The following is a 27,025-nucleotide window of genomic DNA, read 5'->3' on the forward strand; positions in this document are numbered from 1 at the left end:
GCCCGCCAGGGATGAGAACCTGGGCCCTGGATATACCTCAGACACTGTTTCCCTCACAGCCCCACAGGCTCCCTCTCACTCCGCCCCCACCACCTCCCTCCTCTCGCCCCTCAGGCAACGCTTCACTGGCATCGGAACAATTTAAAAACAATTTTGTTTACTGTGGTTTACCAAGTATTAACTGCATTCACTATATATCTCTGTTCATTTTTTCACCACATATTTTTATTTTATGACAAGTTCAGTGAAGTAAGATACAATTCTTATCTCATCCTGTACAATATTGTGAACTCTACACAATGTGCCCACCAATGAGTTCACTAAGAATTAAATAACAAGGTAACTTGTTTTAAAATGCCTTCCATGATGAAGAAGTCCTTGGTAGACAGTAAGTGGAATTTCCCACGTTTGAGTAACTGGCTGAAGTTCCTGGCGAGCTGAGACCTGTGGACAGAGGACCCTCTTCCAGGACAGACTGGATGTGAGTAATGAGAGAGGCAGGTACACAGAGGTGCCCCGGAAACTGCAGGGTGGCCTGGAGGGAAACTATCATTTCGGGTAAAATCAGAGAGTAATAGAAGTTCCCTGTTGCCGGCAGAGTCCTCTTGGGACGTGGCTACTCCAGCCTTCTTGCAGAACGATGAGGCCCCGAGGCGAGAGGCTCGGGGTCAGTGAGCGACCGATCCATGGACAGAATCTGTCGTCCCCGCACAGGGCTCTTCTCCCCTGTGTAATTTTAACTTTTAAAACACTAACACTTTCTGATGCTGGGAGTGCCATGCTCTTTAAAACTTTTACATTAATGGGCAATTACAATAAAAGGACTCTTTACCTCGCCCTGAACTTGGCTTATACAGGAGACTCAGTAATATTTGCTGGTGAAATCGGTAACCTGAGGCTGAACTGTTAAAGTTCGTCTTGGTCGCTTCTCTCCCGTGAAGAAACCCAACGGCTTAGAATCACCTCCTATAACCAATCAAAATACAAAGGTGGCTGAATTTCAAAACCAGAAATGAACGAACATGAACATGCTAGGCACAAAGCACTGCAGAGACATTCTGCAGACAGCTGTCTGTACAAGGGTGATACCTGCTCCCCGTTCCTTGTATGTAAACATTTGGAGAAATGTGAATGTAGCAAACAGTACGTGGAAACAGCACCTACAGTAATCTCCCCGGGATATTAAGAGCTACCCTTGCTGTGGTTTTCTACCAGCACACTTCAGGAACAGAAGCGTCGGTGCGAACCCAGTGTTTAACACAGAACCGGGTCCGTGACGGCGCTGGTGTGTCTGGGTCAGCATAGGGAAGGGAGACGTGGGTCTAGACTGGCATTTTATGAAAAGCCAACCCAGTGGGTGTGAGCAGGACAAACAGGTGGATGAGGCCGGGGTCCTGGAGACCGATGGCTGGCCTGCAGCAGGACGGGGCGGGGCGAACAAGGAGGAAGGACAGGAGTATTAACAAACACTGGGCCACCGGAGACAGATGGGCAGTCCCGGCAGAGAAAAATCCCGCCAGGAAGATGGGGGAGCCACAGCCCAACCCAGGCCCCCGCAGCCAGACAAGAAGTCAAGGAGGCAGTGAGCTGACAGCAACCCTTGTTGTCTCGGGGGACGAGACCCAGGAGAGGTCCGGGCTGGTCCTAGGCTGGCTGTGAGGGTGGTTTCAGCTGAGTGGTGGGGACAGAAACCAGAGGACATCGCCGGACAAGGAGCCTCAGGCTTAACGGGGAGAGAGTCTGGGTTCAGATGGGAAGGGCCTGAGAGGACTCTCACTGCTGAGGCGAGATTTTCCTATCCTGTCTTGGGACCACATGTTCCAAGGGACGCAATACGCTGGGCAGGGCCTTTGGGACAACATGAATCTGTCTCCTAGTTCACCTACCTGGACTTTAATTTGTTTCATACATTCTGGTGACTCCATTTCTTTGTCAGTCATGGTGGAGGGTTTAATCAAATAGCACAGCATAAGTTCCTATTGAGACATGAAAAACAACCTCCATATCCCACAAAACAGAAATATAAATATGGGTGTATGTGCAGGAAACGTGGGCCGTCTCCACCCCCTCTCAACGTGTGCTCCTCAGAACTCACAAAGCACGTCTGTTTCCTCCTGGGAATGTAACTGGGCCCCGTTTGAGACCAAAGACCTGCCATTCGGTCATCGTTGACACGGCAGAATGCAAATAGACCACACATACTGATTATATGCACACCGCTGATTAAGCACAGCATTTAACATATTCAATACTGGAAACAGTATAGTTCCCCTACTTCTCTAGGACAAAGCTACTTTCACAGGCTAAAGCCTAAGCAACTTTTAGCCTGCACCCAGCAACTGCCATCTGGCCCCTGCTGGCCCTTCCGGCCTCACTGCCCTCCATGCCTCCAGCAGCCATGGGACAGAGAACTCAGAGAATTACTGAGTAACAGAGAACACATACAACTTTCATTCTTTGTAGTCCTGGTACAAGATGAAATGTCCCTCCCATCTTGATGGGAGTGGGATATCGGAGAACAGAAGCCTGGAAGTGGCAAGGCTCTGGGTTTGAATCCCAGCTCTGCACACAAGCTGTGTGATCTTGGGTCTGTCACCCGACATCTCTGACTCTGATTCTTCGCCCTTCGGATGAGGATAGCAACAGGGTGGCAAGAAAAGACACGAGGTGTTGACTGATAAATATTAATTCCCTTCCTCTCTCTCTTCGAGAGCCCTGCTACCTAAGAAAAGAAACCTGTCAATGTTTTGAGTCGTCTGTGAATGAGTGTGAGTGGATTTTGAGCACATGCTGGCTGGGCTTCCCCCGGGAGGGCAGGGGATGCCCACCGATGCCCAGCACCACGGGAAACCTCAGAGCTCAGTCCCTGGAGCTGTGTCCCAGCCGATGGGCGTGGGGGGTGGGGGAAACATACACAGGAGGAGGGCCAGCTTCCAGGCCTTCGCTGGCAGCAACGCTCTGTGGTTCCTACAGATGACTTTAATGCTTCTACCACAATTAAGATGAAAAATCCAACCATTTAACTGACACATGAGTGCCAAGGCTGATGCTGTGTTACCTTGGAGACACTGACTGAAACTCTGCTCAAGGCAGCCAGGGACCTCCAGCTGAGAGGTCTGCGAGGAGAGCCCTCGAAACGGTCGTCCACCAGCTCGACGATGACGGAGTAACTGGAAAACATGGCAAGGGCGTTTCACAAATCAAAAGCATGACATTAACCCATTTAAAAAGAACATTGTTTGTCCTACCAAGAATGAAAATACAGAAAATAAAACATAAGTCATCTGATACTGGATTCTCATAGACTACTACTGAGAAAATTATTAATGAAAAACTCACACTTTACATCACAAACTGTCAGCCTGATTTCAGCACTTACAGGAAAGGGACAGAAATATTTCTCCCAGTGTGAAAGCTGTGAATTCCCTCAACCATCTAGATACTAAAACTCACTGATATTAAGATGAACAATTGTCATGTAGTAGTTATTACATAGATAGACTCAATGTCTAATGCTGAAACACATTATCGTGACCTATTTATTTTATAGATAATGTAACAATGTTAACATATAAGGCACAGACATATAGTATCTATCCCTATCAGGCCAGGAGGAATCTGACTCTAATTATTTATGTACCTCTGAAAATTAAACTGGAGCTCGGAAATTTCCTCCTGTCCCTTTAAGGCATTAACTTATTTAAAAATCACGCCAAAAAATCAGGAGCTTGGGATGAACACACACACACACTACTAAGTATAAGACAGATAACCAACCAGGACCTACTGTAGAGCACAGGGAACTCCACTCAACATTCTGTGATAATCTATGTGAGAAAAGAAACTAAAGAATGAATATATGTATAACTGAGTCACTTTGCTGTACACCTGAAACTAACACAACATTCTAAACCAACTATACTCCAATTAAAAAAAAAATTACTCCAAACCTTGCATGGTAAAATGGAGGGCCTTTTCGATACAACACTGCAAAGCAAAAGAAAGAAAACGTATAACCACTCGAAATCAAAGCCTCATTTTATACTTATAAAGCGTTTTCTTCTCCAAAGGCACCAAACACCCCGTGCTCTGTATGTGGGTGATCTGCCACACATCCTACGGTCTATTTTTAGAACCCAAACTGGGTTTTCCCCTGGGATGAAAAGCAATTAGCAAAGCACATCTGTCGCCAAGACTCTAACATCCTTGTCCCACCCACACCCCACAAATGAACTCCAAATTCAAGTATAAGCAATTTTTTGCCTGTCTCTTATCCTGCACTCTCCAGAGAGAGAGAGAGTCTGAGATCATGTCAAGCGTTTGAAGTTGGTATAATGTGGACCAACATTTAGTTTTTCACTTCAAATCTTTCAAATTGACGTCATTCAGGGTGTGAGCTCCTCTGGCCGGTACTGAATAAGGGCTGGTGCTGCAGACTGAGGCGCATGCTTACTTTGAGAAAATTCAAAGTCAAGTGGGCGGAAAGTCACAGAAGCACACACACCACTTGGAGACCTGCCTGCCCATCTCATTCAGACTGCGGAGGTCAGAGTGGCCTGCCCGTGAGGAGCCCGGGCCAGGGTCTACCACGGGCTGTGAAGGGCAGGGGAGCCCTCGGGGGCGCACAGCCTGTGGCAGGGAGGGGCAACCTGCCCACCGAGCCCGCTCCCTTTCTCTGCGGGCACGTGAGAGACCCCATCGCAGCCTCCCACGCAGCCAGGCATAGCTGTGTGTCACGGGGCACCTCCAGGCTGGTCCAAAAAACCCTCCCAGGCCCCGAGCCTGTGCCTGTTTCTTTGTGAAGCCAGGTGAAGCCCACGGGGCCATGGGAAGAAGTCTGGCTCCTACAGCCCCTGTGGGAGTTGGTCTGTCCACCACTCAGACATTGGCTTTGGATGAACAGAATTAACTTCCAGTGTTAATTAAGCCCTGAAATTTGGGGTTTACATGTAACTACAGTAGCAGGAATTACCTTAACTAACAAACAATTATATCCATAAGCTTGTGCAAAAACCAAGGCAGAAAAGCTTTGTTCCCTTTGAGGAATTGGTAGAACTTCTCCTTTTGGGCACCAACCCGGTATTTAATCACGTTTCCCTTTAGCTCAGGCACCACGAGGTCAGAACCGATGAAGGACCCCAAGGATGATACAGTAACTCTTCACTTACATTTTCCACAGTCATCTTTCCTTCTTATGAATGTCTTTCCTATTCAAATTACATTTAAAGTATTTGGCAGGTCAGCTCAAATTCACTGTGTAAGGGCCCAAATTTAAGTAAATATCTAAACACCCATTTCTCCACTTCTGGGGCTGTGCTGTGGTGGAAGGAGAGCCCATACTGGGATGAGACTGAATTCGGGGCCCTGTTTTGGTCTGATCTCTGCCACTCCTAGTTGTGTGGCTTTAAACACATTATTAACTTCCCTGAGCCTCAGTCTCCAAAAATCACAAAATGCAGACATGAGGGGACATTAAAATGCCATTATCTCCGATCAGTTACACATCCTTCACCTAAGATGCATCTGGAACATGACACAGCTTGAAAGCAGCTCCGATCCCCATCTTGGGCCCTTCAGATGCCTGACTACGATGGAGGTGCAGCTTAAGGGTCAAAAGCATCAGTCAGATTCCAGTTCAAGGCTCAGCAGTGCCAAGACCACATGATGACACCCGTGTTTCAATCTCCTTGTGGAAAGCAGGGGTAATAATGCAGGTGGAGGTGCTTGAAACGTTACCAATAGCGATTACGATGCTAACAGTGTATTCAGAGGGAAAAATGTGACAGTTTTACAAAAATGCCTCCCGAGTAGAAAGATGAAAGCTTCAGAAGTCTAAGAAATTGTGGGTATTTAAAAGCAAAGTCTGAACCAACAGGGAGAAGAGAGGAAAAGTGCTTTCTTACACTAACACCAGACGTGACGTGTGGAAGCAATGACAGAGTCAGAAAACGGTGATCAGGGCAAGAATCAATTCAGGCAAACACTGTAACCACCAGGAAACCAGATACAGCATCACCCTACAAATCACTCGTGAGCTACAAAAGGAAAGATGCAGATGTCTGGCAATGGCTGCCACTGAACGACAAACGAACAGCATCACCAGCAGCAGGACAACCTGACATCAGACACTCCTGGACGTGGGCCAGTAAGGACGCACATCACCTGTGCTTGCAGGAGAACGGTGAGCCTGAGTCTAACCATGAGGAAGTGACTCGACATATCTAGACCGTGGGACACCCTACAGGACTCCTCACAAAGAGCTCATGTCATGGAAAACAAACAGGTGGAGGGACTCTTAGATTGAGAGACTGAGACTGCAGTGGTTGAATGGCGGCCCCCAAAAGATATGTCCAGGTCCCACGCCCTGAGGAACCTGTGAATGTGACCTTATTTGGAAAAAGGATCTTTGCAGAGGTTGGAGTGATGCAGCCCTGGAAGAGGGAAGGGACGGAGGGGGTATGGCCTTGCCGACACCGAGGTTTCAGACTTCTGGCCTCTGGACCTTCTGGCTGTTTTATGTCCCCCCAGTTTGGGTCATTTCCCACGGCCTCCCTAGGAAACTAAAAGTCATGAATGCACTCATGTGATCAATGAACCTTGAGTGGAGCCTGTCAAAAAAATAAAAAAACAGCCTCAAAAGACACTGTGGGGACAAGTGGGAAAACTGAAATATGGACTGGATATTCAGATGATACTAATGGATAATTCTCATGTCTCTTAGGTATTACATGCTGTTATAATTACGGAGGAGACTACTCCCAGGAGCTGCATGCAAAACCCCTTATGAATTAGTACGGATTATGTGTGCAAATGCGGAAAATGTTAACAAAAACATATTTAAAGTCTGATCAGAGGGTGACTTAGGAAGAACTGAAGATGGAGATGGGACAGAGCACACCTCCCTGCTCGGTGAGGAGCAGGGGACCCCGATGCCTCTCCCCGGGGGGGCAGAGCCAGCCGTCAGCTCTGGGCCAGACAAGCCGTGACCGGTGACTTCTCACGCTCTGGACATCCTGTAACTCTACTGGCTTCTAATGGCTCCCATCCTTCTACCTGTTTTGCAACTTGTAATTTGCAGGGAGCTGTGAAATCACATGACCAAACTTAGTTAATGTGACTTGGAGAAGTTGGAATGGGTGGGAAGCAGGCTCAGGAGTAACTAGAACTTTGGGTTAAATCAAGTTAAATCAACCACTATCTGCACGCATAAAACAAAAATATACACCCAGAGTTGGTTTTTGGCTTTCTGGCTGGCAACGCTAGCTGGGTGTGGTGGGAAGTACATGGAGCTGGGACCCAAACAGCCCTAATCTCTGTACTTACCAGCTGTGGGACCCTCAGCAACTCCCTTGACCCTTTGAAACCTCAACTTCTTCAGCTATAGAAGGAGGTGAGTGCCACACGACTCACGGAGCATGAAGATGAAATAAGATGGGAGAAGAAAAGCACCAAGGCAAGACTCCTGGTCACCACAGGAGCCAGCAGCCACGGGAGCTTTTCGGGGACGGGTGGGTGTGTGTGTGTAAGGAAAGGCTCCCAAGTGGTTTCTGGCCTGGTTTTCAGCAGTGGGCAATCAAGGTCAACTGGCCTGGCAGCTGTGGCTGACTTGACATCTTATCACCTGTTGCAAGTGCTGCTTCTGGAATGAAATATGACTGACAAGACTCAGTCAATGGACGTTTCCCTGATAAGATGTGAATTTCCCCCTGCAATTTTTTGTTTTTATTTTATAAAGAAGAGGTTGTTTTATAAACATGTTGTAATCTATGTTACATGGTGAGTGAACGGAAACTCAGAGAGATGAAGCAACCTCCCTGAGGTCACACAGGTAGTAAGACGTAGAGCCGGCTGTGAGGCCAAAGAGCTCTTTCCGTTACCCTCCACACCCCGCCTCTTAGTGCATCACGGTGGCCTTGTCAACTGGGAAATTCTGCTCAGATTTCACCTATTCAGGGAGCACACCGGCCAGGCCTGCCAAGCGCTCGCAATGAACAGCTCTTCTTACACGGGCAGGAAAAGGAGAACAGGGCAGAGCGCCAGTGACAGCAACGCAACAGGCACGTCACTTATTTAAATGCTGTGACCTGTGGGCAACACAATTATCTGGACACCTAGCAAACTAATCTCTAGCTAATTCTGATCCTTCATGTGGTGACCCTGAGTTAGGATATCTGTACCTGAAACCCAGGCATGGAAGAAACTATAGGAACCCTTTCTATATCTTAGAGGGATGGGTATTCCTTAACCTTTATTTATAACTGCTGACCCGTTTTAAGAATTTAATGCAAGCTACAGACTCTTTGACACAGAAAAAGGCACCCATCTACAAACAAAATACTTTGAATAAGATTTTAGGGGGACCGGGGGCCCCTTAAGACCACCCTATGATTCTAGGTTAAGCACACTCAACTTTAGAGCACTTGAGGATTTAAAAGACGGAACTGGCTTTCTTTGGATGTTAAAACAGAAAGGCTCAAAAACACATGGAACAGTATGTGACAAAGCTCAGAAGACCTCGGGGACCATGACTTCTTAGAAGGCCTCTTGAACACCTTGAAATTTTTGTTTGAACCTCAAAAACCACTCTCAAGAGCACCCAGGAAGCATCCTCACTGGGCAGATGTGGGAAAAGTTTCAGGGACTTCTCAAGGGAGCAGCACTGCTGCTGGAAGGGATCCCAAGGACCTTTGCTCACCCTCCCAGGCCCGCACACGCCTGCCCCCTCGCCCCCGGCCCGCACATGACCCCCATCCCCAAGCGTGCACCTCAAGGCTCTCTTGGTCTATCTTTGCAGTATCTACCCCCACACCCCAGACTGACTCACTATGACCAAAATATGAATCCAAATACCTAGATGTGATCCCGAATTCCCTTCTCACCCGCAGACCCTACATCCATTCCATCCGCAGGGCTGGTCAGGTCAGCTTCCCTAACTGCTGTCCCTGCTTCCATTCTACCTCTCCACCCCCTGAAGTCTATTAGTAAGAAAGGAGACAAAGGTTCTGTTAAATTAAGCCATTAAATATAAATCACTCCTTTGCTCAAAATCTCCCAAGCCTTCCAATAATCAGAATAACACTCCACGTGCCATCCCCACGTGATCTTCTCCAGACTAACTCTCAGAATCACTCATGTCACTCTCCCCCTGGGGCCTCCAAGTTCTAGATGCACTTTGTGCTGCTCCTGAGACCTGCTGGGTGCGTTCCTGCCTCGGGGCCTTTGCACATGCTGCTCCTCTGTGCCTCGGGTGCTCTTTCCCAGACTGTCAAGTGACCTGTTCCCTCACTGTGGTCACATTTCTGTTGTTGGTTGTTTAGGACACATCTTTTCAGAGAGTCCTTTCCTAACCACCCTAACTTCCTTTTTAACCTCTGCCTCTTTGCTCTGCTTTATTTTTCTCAGTACCCTGAAATCACAGTGCATATTTTAGCATATATATGCGTTTGCTTATTTGCCTCCCTCCCCTGCCATGCAAGCAGCTCCATCCAGGCAGCTGTCTGTCTTATTCACCTCTGTGTTCCTGGCACCTAAGAAGATCTGGCTCACGAGACCCTCAGCAATTACCTGCTGAATGTGGTGCTCACCGGGTCCCGACTTCCTCCTTTAAGTAAAGATCAGGGAGGCAGTGCTGTGCAGAAGTTTCCAAGAGCCTGGGCTCCAGCCTTCAAAGCCCAGCACTATGAATTACTGGCCCTGGAAACTTAGGGGCAAATGACCTTTCTCTCAAAACTGCAGTCTCCCTATCAGAAAAAGGAGGATTGTGATCATTGATCTCACAGAAGTACTGTTAGGATTAAATGAGGTCATGAATGTCAAATGCTTCCTACAATACTTGGCTCCGTAAAGGCTCAATAAACGACAGCTGCGATTATCACAGCAGTTATACAATGATTATTAACGGTACTGGACACAGTTTGCCCCATGAGAATATCCCAGAAGATAAGGGACTGCCCTCCATCACATGATCACACACTAATGAGAGGTAGGGGTGAGGGCTGTGGACTCTCTTCTAAGAGCTCAGAGCAGAAAAGAGAAAAAACAAACTGTCCACCCCAATCCAAACATTCTTATCTAAGCCAGGAGGACAGCAACTCAGAAAAAAAACAGCAACAGCACATACAAGCGATTCAATTCTCACCCCAAGATCTGATGCAAACCCTGGTTCTCACACCTGCCATGCCGAAAATCACTTACGCAAGTCTGTTCCATACTTAAGTCCTGCTTTGGGTACCCAGCCCTTGCTTCGGAAATGATGGTATGCCATGTATGTGGTCCTGAATGCCGGCTGGACTACAGCAAAAGCGCTCCAGAGCTTCACAATCGTTAAAGGCTCCTACAGTTGTTGGGGGAAAACAAGGCATTATGATGAATATATCCGGCTGGCGACTCAACAACATCTATACTAAGTGTGAGCTGAAGATAAACAAACACGGTGCCCATGACGAAGGGCTTAACCACAAGATCCAGCCACAGTGTCCAGTGTGGTGGCTGCCAGCCACTCATCAGAACGGAGACGTGTTGCCAGCGGAAAAAACACACCGAATTTCAAAGACTTAGTATGAAAAAAAGAATGTAAACTATCTCAGCAGTTTTACATATGTTGGGTTAAATAAACTATGTAAATAATGTAAATCAATTTCAGCGGACTTAAAAAAAAAAGAAAAACCAAAACTTTTTTAATGTTTAATGCTACCAGAAAATTTAAAATTATGCACGTGGCTCCTATCTGAGGCTCACTGCCGCAGAGGACCTGGGAGAGGCCCCCCGAGACAGCAACCCTGGAGATGGGGAGCAGCCAAGTGAAGGAGGAGGAGGGCACTGGAGGGGGCGGGGGTGGGAGAACAGTCCAGGCAGAGGAACAGGGCAGGCACATGGTCCAGCATGCACAGACCCTAATGGGTAGCTGCAGTGCATCACGCCACGTTCAGAAAAGCCAAGTCATTCTGCAAAAGTTTTTTTAAACAGAGTGCTTCATTCAATCTTTGAAACTAGAGAATTTATCTCAAGGCACAAATTGATAATCCAACTGCTTAAGAGGGAATTTTGTTTCTAAGGTTGGACTTGAAGACACAGAGAACAGTTCAGTTCAGAACACATTCTGATGTGTCAACACAAAAACACAACAGGAAAAACCAGGTAAGTTTGGAAAGTTTTCCGCTTCATTCCAGTGCTGAGTAAAATGATCAGTTCTTCATCTGGTTTACGGTTTGGTCACTCAATGAGAACTGCTCAATTTGTCTCAGCCTGAGATTTTAACATCATAAATAATGAGCTAGAGTTGGTTTTTTATTCATTTTTTTCCCTCCCTTTTTCAAACAATTGTTCCTAAGGTGGAAACTCTGTGCGTGTGTGGTCTTCAAATCCACCCACCTCCAAAACAAGCCACAGTCTTGTAGGAAAGGCTCAACTTCCCACCCGGCCAGCCCCCGAGCTTCCGAGGCTGAGGGTGTGACGCAGCAGCAGGCACGCTCTGACAAGGTCAGCAAAGGCCCAGAGGAGGAGGCTGGTGGGCAAGAATGGCCACCACCCACCAGTCAGACACCCATTTCCAAACCACTGGAATACTCGTGAAAGAGATGTATATAATCAGAATCTGAGGAATGATAAAATATGCACTCCCAAGAACAGAATAAAATATATTTTCTCTGTTCTGTTCTGCTTACCTTTCTCTTCTTTTAAAAAATAAAGTTATTTTTATTTATTTATTGGCTGCCTTGGGCCTTTGTTGCTTTGTGCAGGCTTTTTCTAGTTGCAGCGAGTGGGGGCTACTCTTTGTTGCAGTGGCTTCTCTTGTGAAGCACGTGCTCTAGGCGTGCAGGCTCAGTAGTCGTGGCGCACAGGCTTAGCTGCTCCACGGCATGTGCGATCTTCCTGGAGCAGGGCTCGAACTCATGTCCCCTGCATTGGCAGGTGGATTCTTAACCACTGAGCCACCAGGGAAGTCCTTACCTTTCTCGCCTTAATTTTAATTTCATTTGAATTACTCTGAATAGGTATTTTATTCACATGGGCAAAAATTCAAAAAGTACAAAAGTGTACAGTGAAGTCTCGCCTTCTACCCCCCCAATTCCTCTACCAGAAGGTGAACAATGGGATTAACGTTCTTCTAAGGGTAGCAGGCTACAGCACAAAATCATGGGGGCTTTGGAGCTGCCCTGACATACATTCAAATACTAATTCTAACCAGACCAGCTGTGTGACCCTGGGTGAGTTACTTGTTTCCTGAGCCTCAGTTACCTTAACTATAAAAGTCTTTACAGGCAGCAGGAAGGGCTAGAAATATTGCATGTAAAGTACCTAACTCACAGCCTTTATCAAAGCAGGTGCTAAACACGGGTAGTTTTTATTTTTACTGTTAATTTTTAGCACCTTTTGTACAGATTTCCTGATCATTATATATGATACTGCTTTCCTCCTAGTCTCTGGGAATGAAATTCAGTCTGAAAGGGTCAAAGCTGTCTTCTGCCTGAACAGTCCCTATCCAGGACCCAAAGCCTAAACTTAGAGACAGAATTCAATTCCAATCTTATCCAGTGAAAGTAGACACATTTGGATCAAAGCAATAAAGAAATTACTACAACCTGCTTTTAACATCAGGGGAATTTTAAGTGGATTGTGTCTGCATGAAACACCTTACCTTCTCATAGTAAATATTTAGACATCCCAGAGCATAGACCAGGAAGAAGGCCTACAAACAAGGCAAGCAGAAAATGCTCATCAGAAACTGTTCCACATTCTTGAGAAATTATTTTACAGATTTTCTCTTCGCCTTAAGTACAAATTAATGTCCTTATCATCATCTAAATGGTCACATTTAAAAAATTATTTATTTATTTAGGCTGCGCCGGGTCTCAGTTGCAGCGCACGGGCTCTTAGTTGTGGCACTCGGGATCTAGTTCCCCAACCAGGGATCGAACCCAGACCGCCTGCACTGGGAGAGCGGAGTCTTAACCTCTGGACCACTATTTTTAAACACAAATGGTTCATTCAAATTTCAAGGATTAAAATGTGAATGTCACAAAATGGTTTAGAATCAGTAAAAAACATTTCTATGAAATTTTCCATGTATTTTTTCTTTAAAAAACCACAGAGCTAAACTGAAAAATGATGTAAACAGCAATAACAGAAACCTCTGTTCACTGCATTTTCCTCTGTAAAGTAACAGTAATAAACTGAGAAAAAAATTTAGAGAAAAAAATAAGTAGAAATTTGTGGAAGATGGGCAACGCACACTTGGCTTGTGTAACCAAATGAGTTTCTTGGTCCCTCTTGCTGTAAAGTGATTTCCCATCGAGTAAACCCCATCTTTCCAGTAACTTCATTACACAGCACCATGTTTCACTCACACGGGGAGGCAGGGGGAATGGCAAGTCGGGCCCATTTTTACTTCCACACTGACGTGGAAATAAAAATAATTTTCTGACAAAAACAAGACAATGCCAAGCAATGACACCAGCAAACAGGCCCCGGTGTTCACTCTGCCCGTAGAAGGGGATTAGGATTTGTTTTTATGCCTGAACAGGTTCTGGTGAGACTAGTCTGCAGTAGACAGTAATGAAATGGTGGCTCTAAATGCTACTTTCTTTTGAAACATGAGGATGGAAGATGAGATTTCAGGTATCCTGGAGGGCAGTCTAGTGCAGGTGGCAGCGGAAAGGTGGAAAGGTGGTCCCCTCCCTGGGCCCTCAGGCTTCCGTTCCACCATGCCGTGCTGACCGCTTTTCTCCTCCCCATCCAGCCCTCAGGACTCAGCGCTCAGGCTGTGAACGGGCAGGGCTTTCAAGCAGCGATGCAGTCCTGCTAAAGAAACACCTTCTCTATCCTCATATATGACCCCGATCCACCCCACTGACATCTTCTCCTGGCCACCTGATGACATTTCTCTTTACAGCAGTGAGGGGTCCTTGAAGTATGGTGGGTCTAGGGATCCTGTATCACTTGAACCCTCTCACCTCCTCTAGAAAAGGAGGACAATTAAGCCTTCTTAAAGATTTAATGAGGTTAAATTTCATCAAGATTTAAAAAGCATGCTGGGAATTCCCTGAAGGTCCAGTGGTGACTCCGTGCTTTCATTGCCAGGGGCCCAGGTTCAATCCCTGGTCGGGGAACTAAGATGCCACAAGCCAGGCGGCGGGGCCAAAAAAAAGGCATGCAAAGCATCTAACCGCTCAGTTCATTTGAGTTTCCCCGCCTTTCTAAAAAGATACTGTAGCTGGGAAAGGTTCAATCCAGTTGTTGCCTAGGAAGAGACACCCTGTCTGTCAGAATCTAAGTTCTTCAGAGACTTCCCGTTATCAGCAAACATGCATTTCCCTAAGAACTGATGAAACCAAAGCCTAAAGTGGCCCTTATGAACTTATGCAAACTGCTCTTAGGCACTTATTGCAGATGGGAAGGATCTTAATCCAATCAAGTTGGCTTTATTGCGAATTAAGTCACCAGTAGATGGGGAGGTCTGCGTAGGCTGAAGACTAGTCTCTTGAAATCTCAGTAAATTTGAACTTTGATAGTATGAATAAGATGGATAGGTGAGTGTAACGATGTAACGTCTTATCACTACATCTGGCCACTTATCACTAAAGCTTTAAAATGAAAACAGCTCTCAGAGACAGACCTCTAAGGCAGCTTCCATTCTCAAAACCTAAGGACTGCTTGAACCTCCACAGCAGGCTGCCCATGTTCCTGATGGATGTTTATGGAAACATGTTAAGCTGTACGGGGGGTGCCGCCAAACGTGGGTGATTCATCCAAGGAAACCTGCCCGGACAGAACCGGGAAGTCGAGCTGGGTGTAACTGCACACTCCCTGGAAACTTCTGCAACACGTCTCTGGAATGTTCTCACGAATCAAGCGGCTTCCAAGAATGAGAACAACCTCATCTCATGTCTCCCATTACTCTAGCATTTCTTCAGCGGGTGTTTGGGAAGAGAGCAAGACAGAAAGGATTTTTTTTAAATAGGTAAAAAAGCATCAACTGGTCACCCACCTGGAGCAGAGAGGCCGAGCCCCCAGCTTCTGACACCAAATCCTCTCCCTCCACCCACTGCTGCTGCCACCACGGCTGAGAGGCTGGCTGCCTGCTGACCGCTGAGCCCTCCAGCCCGCCCGCATACTGACGCCAGCTCTGGTCCCTGCCACCCCCCTGCACAGCTGCCTGCAGGGCCCTGGTGCCACGAGCACCGGGTCAGACTCCTACTTGTAGACGCGCCCTCCGTGATCTCGCCTCCTGTGCGGCCACTTCCAGGACTGCACTGCATGCAAGGGCCTGCCGTCCTGTGTCCACGTGCAATCCCCTATTTACCCTTTAACACCTCCAGGTGTCATCAACCCTGTAAAGTCTTTCCAGCTGGCTCGCATCCCTTTGGGCCCCAGCAGATTCTGTGCCAACCCCAGACCTCGTACACATCCATTTAACAAATAATCATCAAGCACCTCACAGATGCCAGGCACTGAGTACAAGAGGAGCGGCACTGGCACAGCCCACACACCACACTGTGCCTGCCACACTGAAGTGCAGTTCTGGGCTACCTGAGGACCGGGGCCACATTCTGTTTATCTCCGTACTGCTGGTACTCAGCCCAGAGCCTGGCACCTAGGAAGTACCCGGTGAATATTTTTGCTAAACTTCGACTGCAAAATAAAGAGTTCTAACCGGCCACTAAATAGCTTTTACAAGTGACTTGATGATAGTAATGACAGGAACAGCAGGCACAACGCTTCCAGAGCATCTACAATTCACCAGGCACTGTGCTAAAGCCATGACACGCAGAACATCTTATGAACAAGGTGTTACATCACCCTCATCTTACAGAGCAGAAATGTGAGGCTCAGAGAGGTCAAGGACCTAGAGGATGGTGTCCCTGGCGTTGTCCAATAGAGTAGCCATGTGTCCTGCTGAGTGTCTGAAATGTGGCTGGCATAATGCAGAAAAGAATTTTTAATTTTGTGCAATTTTAATTAAATAGTCACATGTGGCTAGTGGCTACTGCGTTCGACAGTAGACTAGGCTGTCTCGTTTGTTAAACGAGTAGATGAAGTAAATAAACCCCAACATCCTTTCCTGCTCTGAGAGCCTGTTCTCTGCACCGCTGGCCTCACTGCGAGCAAGGAAGCACAGACTAGCAGGTGAAGAGAATACAGAGACACAATCACTTCTCTGTGAACACGTCCGTGAAATGACCAGTGTGGATGCTTTCAACAAGCACTGCTTGAGACTGACAGATATGCCAAGAACTGAGCGAGACACTGCAGGAGCCTCCAGACAGGCAGGAGCAGCCCCAGAGAACGGCACAGCCAAGGACACAAGGTGGAGGAAGGAGCATTGTCTTCAAATCCGGGAACGGTATAGACGTTAAGTAGAAAAGGGGGGACTGAAGGCTGCATGAACACAGGACAGAGGAACCCCAAATCAGAGGGAAAATATGGGGCAGGTTTAGAAAGCCACTTGCAGCAACTTTTGAGAATACAGTAAAGGGAACACGTGTTAGTAATTCCGCAGAAGGAACTACCTAGACTCTGCTTACGTAATTATCAGTCAATACATGACTCGGGGCACCCATCACAGCTTATGAAATGCTGTGAAACCCCACGAATACGCTGAAGACCACTGCACACTTTACATGAGTGAATGGTATGGTATGTGCTCTGTGCCTCAATAAACCTGGAACTTTGTTTAGAAGCTGGTAAAAATTAGTAACGTGCAACCTGGACAACCTGAAACCTAGGTTTGAAAAGAAGTTTCAGACAACTCCCCTGAAACCTCTGTGGGATGATATGGGGAAGCTCCCCACACACACACCTGAGAATTGATGAAATGAAGGCCGAGGAGTGGGATGCAGGCAGGCGGACAGTGGACGCTGCCTGTGGTGACTGCGACACTGAACTGCACACACAGTGGCATGTTGAGGTGGACTCACCTACACGGTGTTGCCCAGGCCCAGAGACCAACAGCTGAAAAGACAACATGCTGGAAACATACCTCCTCCAGGCTGAGCTGCAGGTACTCAAAGATCCTAAATGGGTTTCTTCTGCATATCAGTCTCTTTTTGGGTGACAACTGAAGAGAAAAATAAAACACATGAAGAACAAATGGAAGTACATGTTATACGGAGAAGGTGCATTTTAAAATGAACATTTTTCTTCTAAATTTTCCAGATTCACATTTGTTGAATTCTGTTAAAAAATAATTTTTTATTATTTATGTAGAAAAATACATGTTTGTTCTTCTACCGCAGCTGACCCTTGAACATGGGGGTTGGGGTGCTGACCCTCCAGGCAGTTGAAAAATCTGCATGTAACTCACAGCTGGCCCTGGCCCTCCATGTCCAGGGTTCCTCTGTACCTGCGGAGTCAACCAACCACGGATGGTGCAGCAGTGCCATGTTTACTACCGAAAAAAATCCTCTTATAAGTGGACCCACATTCAAACCCATGTTGTTCAAGGGTCAACTGTATTAACATTTTTGACTTATTTCCTTTCTTTCATCCCCCATGAATTCTTCCTGGAGTTGTGATCATTTTGTGGGTCAATTTTATGTGTTCCTTTTTTTCACCCAACTGCACCTCACAAGCATATGCCTTGGTTCTTACTGAGGCTTCATAAACTCCATTCTAAATGCAAGATAGTATTTCCTCAAGTGGGCGTGTTTCACATACTGTTTAAAAATGTGAGACTATTTCTCACTTTTAGCTGCTACAGGTAGTTCTGGGGCAACTATCTTGTATGTCCTTTAATGAAGTGGCTCTAGTTCTGCACCCCACGGTCCTCCTGTGACGGCTGCCCGCCACACCTGAGCCCTCTGCGCTCCACTACACTCAAGACTGCGTAACCACCACTGTGCTTCTTCTTCTGCCCGGCAGGGGAGAGAACATTACTGGACCGACTTTAATTTATATTATGTATTATACATTACATCTTATGTGTTACATATTATTTTAAAGTTTCATATGAGTCCTTTAATATATATATATATACTTACATAGTTTTTAAAGTTAAGTTATTCACTGACTTTGAGGTTTTAGTTGAAACAGCCCTCACGACTACTGAGCTCAAGGGGCTGGGACCCAGGGCTGGCTGGTGTCCGGAGAGGGTCTGCCGTGTGTATCCTGCACCAGCTCGCACATGCTCTGGGTGCTGAATACAGGCCCGACACCAGTTCTGAGAAAGGGACATCCTGGTTGGCCAGCATCTCCTCTGGGCCAGAAACAGATGGCTGTGGAGGAGGTGATCTACTTCCTTCTACTTACGTGCCCACCTGGGGTGTCTTCCCTCTCACTCACGTCACACACGACTTCCTCCACCAGCAGGTACTCATGCTCAGGCCCTCTCTCTCTGGCCGGGACCAGACCCGCCCGTTGGCTGCTGTCCCCAGGCTGAGTGCCAGATGGCGGGAGGAGAGCATCTCGTTTGCCGCAGTGGACGTGGGGCAGAGGAGCAGTGACCTCCACCACGTGTTCACCCGTGCTGTGGGCGGTCAGGGCGTCAGGCCCGGAGCCCTCCTGCAGGTGGTCTGATGGCCTGCTGGCATCCTCCAGGTCATGCGACATTCCTGCAACCCCATTCAGGGCAGAAAGTTTCTTTCTATCTGCTGTGCCTTCTGTTTTGGAAACCATTTCAGAGTTCAGCTCGTCACACAATTGGACCTCTTCGTTCCGTTTTAGACAAGGATGCTCAAGGGGCCTTGTGTAATCCTCGAGGAGCCTACGCACTGTGCTCTCATCCTGGCCTTGTCTTCGCATGAGCTTCGTGGCCCATTCCACGCTACGCTGATACCTGCAAAGAAGAAACTCTGTCAGGACTTCCCTGGTGGTGCAGTGGTTAAGTATCTGCCTGCCTGGGGCTTTCTTGGAGGCGCAGTGGTTAAGAATCTGCCTGCCAATGCACGGGACATGGGTTCGAGCCCTGGTCTGGGAAGATCCCACATGCCGTGGAGCTACTAAGCCCAACTGCCACAACTATAGAGCCTGTGCTCTAGAGCCCTTGAGCCACTATTGAGCCCACGTGCCACAACTACGGAAGCCTGCACGCCTAGAGCCTGTGCTCCGCAACAAGAGAAGCCACTGCACTGAGAAGACCACGCACCACAATGAAGAGTAGCCCCCACTCACAGCAACTAGAGAAAGCCCGTCTGCACCAACGAAGACCCAACACAGCCAATAAAATAAATAAATAAATAAATAAATAAATAAATATATATATATATATATATAAAGACAGTGGAACATGTGAAGAAGATGGAAAGGCAGTATGCCAAAATGTCTACAGTTCTGCTCAATGATGGGCTATTGGTATATGTTTTTATACTTTTCTGCATTTTCTAACTGCTCTGAAATAATTACCTTTTATTCATTTTTATTACAGAGATTCATTTAATTTGCTTAATTTGAAAAAAAAAATGAGCCTATTTTAACAAAGTGTGGAAATTTGTGTAATTTAAAACCAGCGGACCAAATGATTTCGGTAAATATAGAGAGAAAATGGCCACCCTTTGCCAGGCTTTGTTTTGCATTATGTTCAATTTTGGATACCACGTCTTCAGATACACATCCCATTCATAAAAAGTCTTTAGTACTGGAAAGCAAAATGAGAATTTTAATAAACATTTTTCACAGCACAGCACTTACTAATGTCTCCACCACATATGGGAAGAAATGATTAGTTATATACACCCAAGCATCTTAATAAAAAATGGTCCTTTTTTTCCATAATTTTCAAAGTACATTTTAATGAGAAAATACATGCTTAGTTTCTTAAACTTGAAGGCAAGCCCTGAACATTTCCCAAGTTACAAAAAATTACAGGCAAGTGGCATCAACACCTGACTAGGCTGCTGGGACGTGTCATGTGACATAACACGCCACACGTGTGCGGAATCTGGTGGACGGCAAAAGACACTGTGAAACTCAAGCACTTTCCACCTCCACCTCCAGCAATCAGTCTGGAAAGTATCAAAGAAGACACACGCTCACAGGAAGGCAGACGTCATTTTTCTCTTCACCTCGAGTACCCTGCCTATGTGCGGAGGGTGGGATGTGTCACAGTGTGTAAGCTGCTCTGCACACACTGAGAAGCGAGGAAGCTGGCTTCTGCTGTTTTTAAAAAAAGAGATCTGTGGCTGCTTAACCTTGACTCATCAGAAGACTCTCCAAGCTGTCCACACCCTGCTCATCCCACACGGGGATGACCGTGCAGTCCTACATACCGTGAACTGTACCCAGATGTAAAGATTAAGACCCGGCAGGGCTGCTCTGCACCTACGAGGCAGGATGGTGCAGTGGTTACACACATGGACTCTGGTTCTGCACGTTTCGTGTTCAGCCCTGACTCTGTCCCTCGTAACTGGGTGACAAAGCCAGTGACTTAACTGCTCTGTGCCTCATATCCCCCAACCCTAAGATGGAAACAATAGTACGATTACCTCATAAGGATCACGTTACGCGCTACTTTCTATAATCAGGGTAAAACATAGCTGCCCAGAGAGCAGCAGGGTGTTTCCTGTACGAAAGGTGCAGCCTCTCTCCTGTGCAGTGAGAAGGACTTTCATACGAGAGATCTAAAAGGATCAGTGCCCTTCATGTCACCTGTGACACTGGCTAAAGCCTTCATGGATCAATGAATCTCCTGTGTCAGAACACAAATTTTCCACGTCATGTGTATTTTCCTGGGGAAGGGATCCACAACTTTCATCAAATTACCCAAATTAAAAGAATCAACAGTTCCCACTTTTAGCAGATCTGGAACCGAGAGAGAGGGACAGAGAGTGCTCAAGGAAGATGTGGGTCCAAGCCTACACTGTGAGCACAAGGGTCTTGCACCAGCTACGCGCCCTCCCCTCTAAGGCTCAGGCATAACCGTATTGCCTCAGGGGGCTGTGCGCAGATGAAAGGAGACGAGACGTGAAGTGCTCAGCACACAGTAAGTGTTCAATAAATATTTGTTACTTTATGACTGTGGGATTTTTCAGGGAGACTTGAAAAATAAAATCATTTTGACTCAATACATACTACATTTAAAAACACAAACGACATTTGAATGGATGGAAACATATGCCTTAATGAACCGCTCTTTGGGAGCAGGGGCAGCCGTGTGGGTCGAGCACTGCACCGGATCTGGGTTCCAGAGCTGGCTCTTCTGTGATTCTGAGCTAAGCCACTCAGCACCCTACACCTTCTGCCAAACGCCAGGATCACACCTGCACTCCTGCCTCTAATGACCTCAGATGTTTGTTTATGGAAAATGCAACAGCGACTGCTAAAGCGTGTGGAAGAAAGCCTCTGAGTCAGACTGAGATGGACACATGGCAATGGGGCAGTCCTGCTGTGATCAAGCCAGAACACTGCTGGAGAAGCAGCAGGAAGAGCAAAGTAAAAAGTCGAAAACATAAGGGGAGAGTGGCAGGAGGAGGTGGCGGCAGCTGCGATGAGAAGCAGCAATGAGACTGGTGATGCAGACCCATCCCCGGGCCCCAAGAATACCGAGTGGGGCCATCTGAACACCTCAGCTGCTCAGGTGCCTCCACCCTTGAACACACCTCTTGCATCTAGAGAACACCCTTCTCCACCTCTTTCTGATTAAGGCCTATTTATTATTGGAAGTTCACAGCAAAATGGTTTTGAGTCAGTCTGCTTAGGTCCAAGTACCAACCTTGAGCAAGTTAATTAACCTCCTTTGGTTCTGTTTCCTCACCTGTCTGAGAGATAATAACAGGACTGACCTCCTAGGGGTGATGCGAGGATGTAAGGAGCTAACCCTTAAAGCTGTTATGAGCACAGTGCCTATTACTTGGAATACACCCAAGAAATGCCAGTATGAACAACTACATGATTATTTCCCAGGCTCCAGAGCCGCACTGCCTAGTTCAAGCTCACGTACTCTTGGGCAGCCCTCTGCAGGTTCCCAGTGCATGGCATGGAAAACAACTACACCTACCTCAAGGGTTTCGAGAAGATGAACTGAGATGATACAGGTAAAGCACATGGACTGGTAACGGCACTGTTGGGGAATCGGTACTGGCTGGCCATGACGAGACGATGATGGTGACACCCCATCATAACATCCATCACAGGAGAGCTCAGCTGTCTACTCCTCTTCCTCTCCCACTAAACGATAAACCCCAGAGAAGAGGACCGCGACCGTTCCTCCTCTTGTATCTCCAGCAGCTGCCTAGTGCCTGACACCTGGGAACCTGCAGTAAGTGCTGGCTGGAGAGAGGACCACAAATGAGGAGGGCAACCAGGACACAACCCTACAAACTTCAGCCCCCAAGAGCATCACCCGAGGGTCTGGACGCTCACTTCCAGAAAAGATCACATGGAAGGTTCTCACCATCCGAGGACAACTACTGTTGGGAAAAGGCTGATCAGAGTGAATCCACTTGAAAGAGAGATCCAAATTTCAGAGGGAATAAACAAACAATTATAACAAGCACTTAAGTTGGAAAATTAACCTAAAAACATGAAAAAAAGAGTTCATTTTTCTAATATTTAACAAAATTTAGATTGTGATTGCAAGTATTATGAACCTATGATGAGTCACGTCGTGAGGGGGGTGGGGCTGGGGAGGGCATGCTTCCTTCAGAGAACTGTCAGATGTGCTGAAGTCCTAACTATTGGCACCTGCACATGTGACCTTATCTGGAAACAGGTCTTCTCAGATGTAATCATGTTAAGATAAGCTCAAACTGACTGTTGTCCTTACAAGAAAAGAGAAATCTGGACACAGACACAGAGGCACACAAGGGAGACCCCCATGGGACGACAGAGGGAGAGATCAGAGTGAGGTGTCCACAAGCGAAGGAGGGCGAAGGACTGCTGGCCACCACCGGAGGCTGAGACAGGCGGGACGGATCCTCCCCCAGAGCCGCCCGAGGGAGCACAGCCCACTGACGCCTTGATTTGGGACTTCCGGCCTCCAGAACCACGAGAATAAATTTCTGTTCTTTGAAACCATCAAGTTTGTGGTACTTTATTACGGCAGCCCTAGGACACTGATACAAGGATCAATAAAATTCCTGGAATGCTGCACATTCTACAGAGCTTATCTATCTAAAAGGATAGCCTTTAGATGGGGGCAATCTCCCCCACCCAGAACTCACCTATTCAAACGGGCTTGCCATCATGTCATCTTTCCTGCCAGCCCAGTTGGGATGCGGTTCTGAGGGGCGGGCTTCTGCTGTTTCCGTGTCCCAGTGTTGGTTGCAGCAGCCTGTCTACCCTGTAGCCCCCACTGGGATGGGGGCTCAGACGGGTTCTCTCAGGCCCCACCCCAACCCCAGCCTGTGGCTACAGCCAGAGCAGCCCGAGATCTCCCAGGTGCTACCGCCTCCCAGCCACCCCCTGACCAGGGGGTTACAGAGCTTGAAAAGGGGCTGTCGGCTTCTGCCCGTGCGTGCCAGAGGCGAGATGAAGACCTGAGCAGTTTCAGAAGGCTTTGTGCAAGGGCTGCAGCCTACCTGTCCCTCAGGGGTGATGTGTATTCCGATGAATGAACAGCTACTCTACAAAATCCTACCAAGGGAACACTGGGTGTGGGGATGCAGAGGGGAAGCAGGCGTGGTCCCTGCCCTCTGACAACTAACAGTCTAAGTCCAGTGTGTGATGGACAGCACAGTGACGGGTGCCGAGGCAGACTCTGCGGGAGCAGCGGAGGGCAGGGCGGCAGAGAGATGTCCAGGAAAGTGGCACATAAGCTGGATGGTGGGATGTGCAGGAATAGCTAGCAGCGTGCGTGCCTGGTGGGTCAGGGAGAAGTGTTTTGGGAAACGGGAACAGCATAAACAAAAGCCCAGAGGAAGGCAGCATCACGACTGTGTGGGTGGACGAGGACGAGCCTCTGGGAAAGCTGCTTTCTCTCACCCCACAAGTGTGGAGTGAGGAAGGAGGACAGGGCCGTTTACGCCCACACAGTGCAGGAGGCCAGCTCCAAATCTAAGTACCTTAGCGCAGGGGTCCCCAACCCTCAGGATCTAATCCCTGATGATCTGAGGCGGAGCTGATGTAATAATAATAGAAATAAACTGCACAATAAATGTAATGCACTTGAATCACCCCGAAACCATCTCTTCCCTGGTCCTTGGAAAAGTTGTCTTCCACGAAAATGGTTCCTGGTGCCAAAAAGGTTGGGGACTGCTGCCATAGTGCTTATAGACAATATACGTTACAGGATTAATGTTCATGTTTTGGAAGGAATTTAACTGGCAAAGGTTTTGGTTTAGGATTATTTTTAAAAATAAACTTACTTAGTACAATTCAAATATGATTTGATCCACATTAAATTCAGAGATAATTTTCAAAGACACACGTACTACTACTACAAGAAAAAAAAACAACGTGTGGACAACCACATCAGAAAAGGCTACCTGAAAATAGATCTGATTTAAACCATAACTTTGCCCAAGGCCAAAGTCCACCAAGACTTACTTCTTCGACGTGATTATGGGCATGTCTGTCTTCATATCTGCAACAACAAAGAAGTTCTATTAGACACATTTTCCTTAAGGGGGAAATACTGACAACCTAGAAAAGGCAAAGAGAATTTCAAGATTCACAAAATCTCACACCTAGAAGGTTGAATAATCCTGTCCAAACAGCCAAGCAGGTGCTTTATACACCCATCACTCCCTGCACCCATGCCCCTGGCAGGCACTGCTGACCTGTCAGGCCTCTTGCTGGGCTCAGGTGTGATCTTGGAATCCTCAACACTCCAGATAAGCATTGGCGGCATGGAAGGGAAAACTGCTGCTTCCAAATGCTCAGGCCCTCAGCTTCTAGGTGGGAGTACCGAGGCCCTAAAGCTACACACTTTACCCCTGTTCTCCATGCTCCGTAAAGCATCTTCAGTGACAGCTCCACACACGCGCCTAAGGAAAGTGTTGTTGAAGTAGATTTCAAGAGGTATTAGTTCTGGGTGTGGGTTTGGGAGTTCTGGGTTCTAGTTCCAGCTCTGGGCAACTGGCTGCAAGGGTCTTTTCGCCTAAAATGTTGACCAGGTCACCTAACGGTGTGGGTTTTCATCCTGGTCCTCCTTGACTCTGCCTTTGGGTAAGTCACCTCTCCTTTTCCAGACTCAGCCTCCTCTACAGTGCCCTAAAGGCCTGGAATTGATAATGTTCAGCTTTAAAATTCTAGGGAAGTGAGTTCACAGACTACTATCCCTTAGGAATTGACAGTTTTCTCAGAGTCAAGACCTCCCTCCTCTGGTAATTTAACAACAAACAATAATTTAGCAAGTTTTACTGACAGCCTTCCACGTGCCAAGTACAAGATATACAGAAGTATTAAAGCAAATCCCCTCTCCTTGAGATACTCACACTTTAGCTGGGGAGACAGATCAGACATGACTGATTCTAACACAAGTTGATATGTGAGCAAGGAAAGTACGTATTGTAAAGGGACTGGCTTACCTTACCCGGAAGGATTAGGAAAAAACATGAAGGAGGAGTAATCGAGTGGGCTCTGAAGGATGAATAAGAGTTTGCCAGGTGGACCAGGGGAAAGGCAGAGGAAACCAGGCACAAAGGCTGGGGTTAGCAAATGCATGGCAGTTTCACACGACAGCCAGCAGCCCAAGGTGGCCGTGATGCCAACAACAGAAGAGGGTGGATGGAGACGTGTTGGAAGATGAGGCGGAAGCCAAAATGTTCAAGCACTCCCTAAAACAGACGTTTGAGATCTACTTCCTGAGAGCAGCCCACAACCTTAATCTCTGTTTCCTGGGCCTAAATTCATTTCCTTCAAATTTCAATCACTACTTAAAACTCAGTTACTACATACATCAGGAAAAGATTCTCAGTGGGTAAGGTCATTACACTATTTGAAAACTTTCTAATTTTTTTGGCCATATATTTAACTGCTGAAGCTGAGTGATGGGGACAGGCAGGGTCATTATGCTATCTGCTCTACTTTTTTTCTTCCTTTTTAAAACCCTATGAAAAAAATTTCAAATATACAGAAGTAGAGAGAACAGCATAATAAATTCCCATGTTCCCATCACTCAGCTTTAAATTAACTGCTGGCCAATCGTGCTCCATCTGTTCTTCTGCCCATTCCCCTGGCCCTCACATCACTTCACCGCTAAATGGTCCAGTAAGTCCACAATAACTGTGAGAGCATGCCCGGGCTGGCCCTGTGGAGGATGACATGGATGGTGCCCGCCACCCCTTGTCCCACTTGAGGTCGTCCTAGACCAGCTGACAGCCATCCAATAGACAACCAGACAGTAAGTCCAGCAAGAACCATCGGTGGACGGGGCCGTGAGTGCAGCCAGCAGACCCACAACTAACCAGACGGATGAGCACATCCAGCCAAGATGAGCAGACGTGCCCAGCAAACCCAGAGACTCACACCCACAGTCTGGCTGCTGCTGAAAGCCACTGAATGCTGGGGTGGTCTGTTAAACAGCACTGTGGCAGGAGATACAAAGTCTATCCCATTAGGATTGAAGTCAAATTCCCAGGTGTTACAGTCACTCAAAATAGCTTCCTCTGGGGCTACACCACCAACCTGACATATAGATTCTTTACTTTTTAAAATTTAACTTTGTTTTGTTCTCATGTGATACATTTACAAGGTTCCCAGGTCAACTCTGTAAAGCCTAACCCCTCTCTCCTCCTGTTCCATCCCTCCCCACAGGCATGAAAACAATTATGGTTTATCCTCCCTTGCATTTCAAGAATAATGTATATTCCCCTCGCCTAGTTAAGCCATAGCACACTCTTCTTTACCTGCTTTCTTTGCTTAGAAATATACCCTAGTGATCCCCTATTCCCACCTCAGCTCCACAGCAGTCAGTACATGGACGCTCTACTCAGTCGGTACCCCCAGCCCCCACTGACATTTTGATTGTTTCCAGTCTTTTAACATTAGAAACTGTGTTGCAATGAATAGCCTTGGGCTCTTTCTTTTCATATTTTTGCCAGCATATCTTTAAGATAAATTCCCAGAAGCGGAATTGCTGGGTTAAAAGTAAATGCATGTATTGGACAACTAGATATCCACAGGCAAAAAAATGAATAAAAAATTAAATCGA

The 27,025-nt window shown here is 47.1% G+C and overlaps 1 protein-coding gene across 14 annotated transcripts in view; it reads right to left on the minus strand.

Moving 5' to 3' along the window:
- Window positions 1-203: 203 nt before the first annotated feature.
- TSEN2 (tRNA splicing endonuclease subunit 2) overlaps window positions 204-27,025 on the minus strand; it is a 46,708-nt gene continuing 19,886 nt past the window's right edge. For 7 of the 14 annotated variants that reach the window (XM_057705286.1, XM_057705293.1, XM_057705282.1 and 4 more), the window contains 9 exons: window positions 24,418-24,454; window positions 18,247-18,772; window positions 16,979-17,056; window positions 12,638-12,688; window positions 10,195-10,333; window positions 3,951-3,987; window positions 3,059-3,170; window positions 1,887-1,976; window positions 204-966 (listed from right to left, as the gene is read on the minus strand). In XM_057705286.1, the coding sequence (XP_057561269.1) occupies window positions 907-966; window positions 1,887-1,976; window positions 3,059-3,170; window positions 3,951-3,987; window positions 10,195-10,333; window positions 12,638-12,688; window positions 16,979-17,056; window positions 18,247-18,772; window positions 24,418-24,454 (1,130 nt within the window). In that variant the 3' untranslated portion in view covers window positions 204-906. The other 7 variants (XM_057705290.1, XM_057705292.1, XM_057705287.1 and 4 more) reach the window with 7 other exon arrangements.

Source organism: Hippopotamus amphibius, chromosome 13, assembly GCF_030028045.1.
Source record: "Hippopotamus amphibius kiboko isolate mHipAmp2 chromosome 13, mHipAmp2.hap2, whole genome shotgun sequence".
Taxonomy (NCBI): Eukaryota; Metazoa; Chordata; class Mammalia; order Artiodactyla; family Hippopotamidae; genus Hippopotamus; species Hippopotamus amphibius.